Below are 7,674 nucleotides of genomic sequence, written 5' to 3' on the forward strand. Positions count from 1 at the left end.
CACGAGAGCACCAGGCAGCAGACACACGTGGGGCCACAAAGCAGGAGAGAAGGGACGGGGCTCTGTGCGGCCGGCTCGGCCTTGGGGGTTAGAGGAGCAAGGAGTCCTCAGACTTGTCCCTCAGGGCAGGGGCACGACGGGGCGGGGGCACCGCATCGTGTGTGTCTGGGGATCTGAGCCCTGCGCGGAGCAGGAGCTGACATCCTCCCTGAAGCATCTCCAGGGCCTGGTGACCCGTCCATGGTGAGGACCCCTGGGGACCTGCTGATGGGCGGGCAGAGGAGGAAGCAGACCCCAAGGTGAGGCTCTCGGAGGGAAGGACACGCCCTGCTTGCCCACACCTCAAAGAGGTGTCTCGGGAACACACTGGGACTGTCACAGGGACGACGCCAGGCTTTCAAGAAGAGGCTGTTCCCCTTCCTGCGGGGACGCTGATGTGACAGCCACGTGACAGGAAGCCTGAGCCTCTGACAGGACACACCCTGTGGTCTGTCTGTCCGGAGGACACCCAGGTCTCCTCCATCCTCACAGCCTGGACCGTAGGAGGAGACACCATGGCCCCTGTGCTTCCCGCCCTGCTCTGCCTCGGTGAGATGAGGAGGGTCAGGAGGAGCCCTGGTCTGGAGGGACCCCCCGGCCAGCTTGCTCCGTCAGGGGACCCCAGGGCCCGGGAGACTCCCGGGGCGGAGAGGCGCTGCTCAGAGCTGAGGGCACACCTCTCACAGGGAGCTCTCTTCCAGGGCTGAGTGTGGGCCTGAGGACCCAGGTGCAGGCCGGTGAGTCTGTCCCAGGGCCCAGCTCCCTCCTCTCGTGGGGACAGGGGTCACCCCCAGGCTGCGGGGAGGGAGAGGGCAGCTCGGGGCTCACGGATGGGGAGTCTGGGAGGTCTGGGCTGAGAGCCGGGGCCTGGGGGGGACGCCTGGTGAGCCCGCCTCTGATTTCCTTTCAGGGACCCTCCCCAAACCCACCATCTGGGCTGAGCCAGGCTCTGTGGTCCCCAGGGGTAGCTCCGTGACCATCTGGTGTCAGGGGTCCCCGGGGGCCCAGGAGTTCCGTCTGGATAAAGAGGGAAACCCAGATCTCTGGGACAGACAGAAACCCCTGGAGCCCGGGGACAAGGCCAGGTTCTCCATCCACTACATGGGGCAGGTCTACACAGGGAGCTATCGGTGCTACTACGGAACCCGCACTGGCTGGTCAGAGCACAGTGACCCCCTGGAGCTGGTGGTGACAGGTGAGGGACTCTAGGGAGCCTCGGGCTCTGCCCTCGGGAGGGGGTCTGCTCTCAGGGGCTGTCCCTCTCACAGCCCAGCCCTGGGGGGGAGGGCGGGAGCCCCACGGAACCAGCTGCCTCCTTCTCTCCTAGGATCCTACGGCAAACCCAGACTCTCAGCCCTGCCGAGCCCTGTGGTGACCTCGGGAGGGAACGTGACCCTCCAGTGTGCCTCCAGTCAGGGATTTAACAGATTCCTTCTGATCAAGGAAGGAGAAGACGAGTCCTTTTGGGGCCTGGATGGACAGCGAATGCTCGACAGGCAGAACCACGCCCTGTTCCCCGTGGGCCCCGTGACCCCCGGGCACAGGTGGACGTTCAGATGCTACAGCTTTTACAGGCACACCCCCCGGGTGTGGTCAGCCCCCAGCGACCCCCTGGAGCTCCTGGTCTCAGGTGAGGAATCCCGTACTGACCCCATACATTTGTGCAGACAAGACAACGTACTGGGGTCTCTGCTCCCAGGGGAGCCCCTGTGAGAGGGTGGGGAGAGGAGCGTGGGGCTCACAGGACAGACACACAGACTGAGACACGGCAAGGCCTGGGGCCGGGCCGGGAGAGGGGGGGGTCCACAGGGGAAGCGGTCCCTACAACCCAGCTCGTGTCTCTCCCCAGGGCTGTCTGGGAAGCCCTCCCTCCTGACCCCGCAGGGCCCTGTCATCACCTCTGGACAGAACCTGACCCTCCAGTGTCGCTCTGACGTCGGCTACACCAGATTCGCTCTGTCCAAGGAGGGGGGACAGGACCTCCCCCAGCGCCCTGCCCAGAGGCCCCAGGAGGGGCTCTCTCAGGCCGACTTCCCCCTGGGCCCCGTGGGCACCGTCCACGGGGGCCAGTACAGATGCTACGGTGGACACGGCCTCTCCTCTGAGTGGTCGGCCCCCAGTGAGCCCCTGGAGCTGCTGGTGGCAGGTGAGGAGCCAGCGGGTCAGTCGGGGACCAGACTCTGCACAGGCCCCCCCGGGGAGCCCCAGGGTTGATGCTGGAACCAGGGGGTGGGGTCCCAAGGAGGGGACAGAGAGACGGGGTCGGGGAGGGGAGAGACTCTGAGAAACAGAGACAGCACTGAGGGGCCAGAGAGGCCCGCGGAGTCTCGCTTAGAACCAGGCCCGGCGCCCGCACCCCCTTCCTCTCTGCAGGACGGCTCAGAGACAGACCCTCCCTCTCGGTGCGGCCGGGCCCCACGGTGGCCCCAGGGGAGAATGTGACCCTGCTGTGTCAGTCAGGAGAGAGGATGGACACCTTCCTTCTGTCCAAGGAGGGAGCAGCCCATCCCCCCCTGCGTCTGCGCTCCCAGGACCAAGCTGGGCGGTACCAGGCCGAGTTCTCCTTGAGCCCTGTGACCTCAGCCCACGGGGGCACCTACAGGTGCTACGGCTCACTCAGCACAGACCCCTACCTGCTGTCACAGCCCAGTGAGCCCCTGGTGCTCGTGGTCTCAGGTGAGGCCCAGTCTGTCCGTGTCACTCAGCAGCTCGGGGCTCTGCCCTGGGAGCGCAGGGCAGTGGTGGAGGAGGGGGTGCTAAGGGAGGGGCCCCTTGCTTGAGGGGCCTCGGAGCCCACGCCCCGCCCTTTTCTCCCCCACTGGGGACCGGGAGGGGCAGGTGGGCAGTGGGAGGGTCTCGGGGAGGCCACAGCGCCGTGCAGGCAAAGGGGAGTGAGGTGGGGACCCTGCATCAGCCCGCGCACACCTTCCTGGGCTCATTCCCAGGACCCATGGGCCCAGACCCCACCCTCGGGCCCCAATCCAACCACTGGGGAGTCATGGGGCTCTGTGCTCAGGGGGAACAGCCCGCCCCAGGGCAGTGTGGGAGCCGGAAGATCTAATACTCCTCAATAGTCAAGGACTCGCGGGGGGTGGAGCAGAGATGCTGAGGGGGCAACAGGAAACACAGGCTTCGGGGCTCTGAGCTGCCGAGTGAAGGGCCGGGGGTCGTGGCCCCCAGCCTGGGGGGAGCAGGGCTGCGGAGGGGGGAAACAGCCCCACCCCACCCCCTTGCTGACCCCTAGGGGGCTCCAGGCATCAGTTCTATCAGCTCCATCCCTCAGTGGAGTCAGGAACTGCATAGAGGGGAGCAGGCTCTTGAGGAGGTGGTGGCAGTTCTGGGGGCAGGCTGAATATGCCCCCAGTTCAAGCACCTCTGGAGACTCTGATTTGGACTCCCTCACCGTCACCGCACCCGCGTGCAGGCCTCAGTTTCTTCGAGTGTAAAAGGAGAGACCTGTGGCCAAGATCTTAGGTTTCCTCAGTTCTGAGTTGGGTGTGACCCCGCATCCAGCGAGGAGCACGGGGAGCCCCCGAGGAGGTGACTGTGGGGATCTGTGCCCTCCACTGCAGCGTGCGGGGAGGGAGAGGAGGACCCAGAGGCCCCTCCATGCAGCCTGCCCCTCCCCTGCCCCCTCTGAGGTGGGGGAGGGGAGGGAACAAGGGAGGACCCTCAGCTCTAGCTAAGACCCTGCAGGTGAGGGGCCCCCAGAGCAGAAAGCTGGTGTCCTCCTGGGGGCCAGCTCAGGAGGAGCTCAGGGTGCCCACGGCCCTGGTTCCAGTCTCGGCTCTGCCCACTACAGGCTGGGTCACCAGGGCCCCTGAGTGATCTCCCTCTCTGTGCCTCAGGCTCCTCGTCTGCAAATGGGTCGGGTGGGCTGGAGATGGACGCACAGATCCCAGCACAAGTCCTCACACAGCAGGTGCCCAGTTAAACGGCACCCCTGGCTCACTCAGGCGTCTCTGGTGCCCCAGGCCTCACGTGGTACCTGAGTGTCCTCATCGGGGTCTCGGTGATCTTCGTCCTGCTGCTCCTCGTCCTCCTCTTCTTCTTCCTCCACCACCGGGGTCAGGACAGATGCAGGAAGTCACGTGAGTAGGGAACGGGGTGACTCGGACCCCTGGAGGCCTTAGGGCATCAGACAGAGGGAAACCAAGGACATGGGAACAGTCAGCTTAAAAAATGTTTTCCCACCATATGGAGGTTCCTTAAAAAGTAAAAGCAGAATTATCATATGATCCAGCAAATCCAGTGCTGGCTATATGTTTCAATAAAATGAAAACTAATTTGAAAAGATACAAACATTCCAATATCCATATAGGCAATTTACAATAGCCAAGATATGTCAGCAACCCAACTGTCCAGCAAGAAATGAAGAGAGAAAATGTGGTGTGTGTGTGTGTGTGTGTGTGTATCCACATATACATACAATGGAATATTACTCAGCCATAAAAAAGAAGGAAACTCTGCCATTTGCAACAGCATACATGAACCTAGAGAGTATTACACTTACTGAAATAACTCGGAGGAACATAAACGCTTTATGATAGCATTGGTACATACTGAATCTGGAAAATAATACAAAAGAATGTATATGAAAAACAGAAACAGAGTCCTTGATATAGAAAAATAACTAATGGTTACCAGGGGGTTGGGCAGATGAGGGGTGTGAACTAAGAGACACAGACTACTGTGTATGAAATAAGCAAGAAGGATATACTGGATAGCACAGGGAATGTAGCAATTATTTCGTAAAACTTTAAATGGAGTATAACCTATAAAAACATTGAATCATATGTTGTATGCCTGAAACTAATATATTACAAACCAACGATATTTCATTAAAAAAATTTTCCAGAATCTCAAATCTGAAAATCTAGTGGAAAAAAACACCCACTGTCAGCCCACATGCGCTCATTTAAGCCATTCCCCTCCTTCTCAGTGTCATGAACTGACACACGCACCACGAGCCCAGGCTGCCTTCTCTCCTTCTGAATCCCACGTGGAGGGCGGGGGCACCACGTCCCCGGGGCCGAGCCTCTGTCCCGGGATCCAGCCCAGGCTGAGGCTGATTTCCGACCTCCCACAGGGGCCGCAGACCCAGGGCCCGAGGACAGGGGCCCGCAGAGCAGGTAACTCCTGCCCCAACACCCCGAGATCCCTGCCCACAGCACCCGACCTTCTCCCCGTGACACAGTGTCTCCTCCTCAGCTCCAGCCCAGGTGCAGACGCCCAGGACCAGGCCATCTGTGAGCAGGAGAGGCGGCAGCCCGTGGCGGGGCACAGAGACTTCTGGAGGCAGTGGGGGGGGGGGACGCTGAGAAGGGTGGGGGACCGGGGCTGGGGACTGAAACCCCACACAGCACTCCCTCTGGTGCAGGGTGGGGGGGGCACAGAGACCTCTGGAGGCCGTGGGGGGGATGTTCAGAAGGGTGGGGGATTACACAGCATCCCCCGGGATGCAAGGCGGGGGCTCCAGCCCTGAGGCTCTCCGAACCCCGCCCAGCAATGCCCTCTGCTCTGCTGCAGATGCTGCCGTGAGCGACGCACACTCTGAGGTGGGGCTGCAGCTGGACCATCGGGTGAGACCCTTGCTCCCATCTGGCCACCACAGACCTCCTTTTGCCAAACTCAGCTCACACCCCAGCTGCAGCCGCGCCCACCCCACCCGTCCTTCCCGGCTCCCTGGGTCCTGCTGTGACCCCACCCTCCCCTTGCCCTGTGACTTCATGGCCCGTCCTTCAGGGCGCTATGTCCTCTGGCTGACCTTCTGGTGTGGGTGTGCAGCCCCAGGTTTCATGAGGATGCGTGCATCAGTGGATGGCCCACATGGCCCAGGCCCCCCTCTGTCACCCCCCAGCAAAGGGCGCGGGAGAGCGGGCGCCACCCCCCAGGCCCTGCAGGTACGGCAGGCGCTCAGCTCGTGGTGAGAAGGGCCCCACACCAACAAGCTGGCGGAGTCCCAGAATGCAAGGTGCTGACAAGGAAAGTAAATCAAGAGACAGGACTGGGCGCTCGAGGCAGGCAGACTCGGGAGGAAGGTCCTGAGGCAGGAGGGATGCACTTTAGCAGGAAGATGGCTGTGTGCCAGGCCAGATAAGCAAGAGGTCCGGGCTCAGACAGAAACCAGGGCCGCACAAAGCACTCCGAGGCTCCTGGGCATCAGGAGGCCCCTGGAGTTTCCATCAGGAGAAAGAGCTGACCTGACCCAAGGGCGGCGGACCCAGGAGGCGCCTGTCCTGCCTCACTGGCTCCCTCCAGCACAACAGGCGGGAGGCAGGCCCCCAGGAGGGGACGGGCGCCCTGTGAGCCCCCGAGATCACGAAGGCGGGAGGCACCCCCTGTCCTCCCGGTCGGGGGGATTCCGGGAAGGATGGACAGATGCACAGCAGATGGGTCCCTCCTCTCCAGGCCCCCAGGCGCCCCATCTCACACACCGTCCCCCCCGCAGGCTGCTACATCTGAAGCCCCCCAGGACGTGACCTACGCCCAGCTAAACCACTCAACCATCAAAAGGGGGACGGCTACACCCCCGGCTCCCCCGTCAGGGGAGCCCCCAGCAGAGCCCAGTGAGTACGCTGCTCTCGCCGTTCGCTAGCCCAGGAAGGACCCGACCCCAGGCTCCCGGGACAGATCTCAGACCCCAGGAGGCACGTGAGCTGCCAGCAGTGGACACCACCTAACCACCAGCAGCAGTACCTGGGCTCCTAACAGACCACCAGGAGCCCCGGGGACCCTTTCGGGTCAACTGGTTCTACACTCAGAAACAGCATCCTGGACCCCTGGTGGCCCAGCGGTTAAGAGTCTGCCAGCCAATGCACAGGACATGGGTCTGATCCACTTGCTGCCGGACAGCTGAGCCTAGGGGCGCTGCAGCTGCCGAAGCCCTGGTGCCCAGAGCTTCCTCTGAAGCTCTGGTGTTCCTCGAGAGAAGCCCGAGTGTGAGCAGTCCGTGCACAGCCAGGCAGCAGCCTCCACTCGCTGCAATCAGAGAGGGCCCACACGAAGCAGGGAAGACCCAGCACAGCCAAAAATAAACAGATTACTAAAAAACTGAAAGGCATGTTTCAGTTTCTTTAAAAAAGATAATTAATATCCTCATTTTATAAAGAAGACAACAGACTCTCAATTATCAGTGATTTTGAAAAAGATCAGCACATTACTCCAAACGAAGGGAGGAACAGGGAAACCACAATGACAGGGGTAGCTACCACTGAGGACAAACAAGGAGAGGAAAATCAGAAAAGCCAGAAAGCTTCGTCCCTGAGGGCGTGGATCACACTCAACATGCTAGGCCCAAGGACCAAGTCAGAAAGAGAGAAGGAGTTGCTTTACCGCCATCAGGACACGACGGCAGGTCCTTCAGACTTTAGAATGGTAAAAGCTTCATTGAAGGACAGTTTTATGCTATTATAGTAGAAAATGTAGATGACACAGACCAAAAGCCTCAAAAATAAAATTTATCAAAATTATGGACATAAGGATAAACAGAAAATCTGAATTGTCCTATATGTTAAAGTGAACTCTGAGTCCAGAGAGTTTCACAGGTGAATGCATCTGAACACGTGGGCACTCATGAAACACACACACTCGTACACACACCTACTGGGCTTACAGCAGCTTACACAGAGAGGG

General features: G+C 60.6%; 1 protein-coding gene across 2 annotated transcripts; it reads left to right on the forward strand.

Moving 5' to 3' along the window:
- Positions 1-470: 470 nt before the first annotated feature.
- On the forward strand, positions 471-7,098 carry LOC147354702 (leukocyte immunoglobulin-like receptor subfamily B member 3). Of its 2 annotated transcripts, none has more exons than XM_086354650.1 (11): positions 471-588; positions 741-776; positions 950-1,234; positions 1,367-1,669; positions 1,889-2,200; positions 2,413-2,715; positions 4,014-4,130; positions 5,129-5,171; positions 5,251-5,288; positions 5,569-5,621; positions 6,491-7,098. In XM_086354650.1, exons 1-11 carry the CDS (start codon positions 555-557, stop codon positions 6,635-6,637), a joined length of 1,671 nt encoding a protein of 556 aa, XP_086210776.1. In that variant the 5' UTR covers positions 471-554; the 3' UTR covers positions 6,638-7,098. The 2 variants fall into 2 exon arrangements, with proteins under 2 accessions (XP_086210776.1, XP_086210777.1); XM_086354651.1 differs by having other exon boundaries at positions 1,889-2,185.
- The last annotated feature ends 576 nt before the right edge of the window (positions 7,099-7,674 follow it).

Source organism: Bos grunniens, chromosome 18, assembly GCF_055505025.1.
Source record: "Bos grunniens cultivar Pamir isolate PY7600 chromosome 18, Bosgru_T2T1.0, whole genome shotgun sequence".
Classification (NCBI taxonomy): Eukaryota; Metazoa; Chordata; class Mammalia; order Artiodactyla; family Bovidae; genus Bos; species Bos grunniens.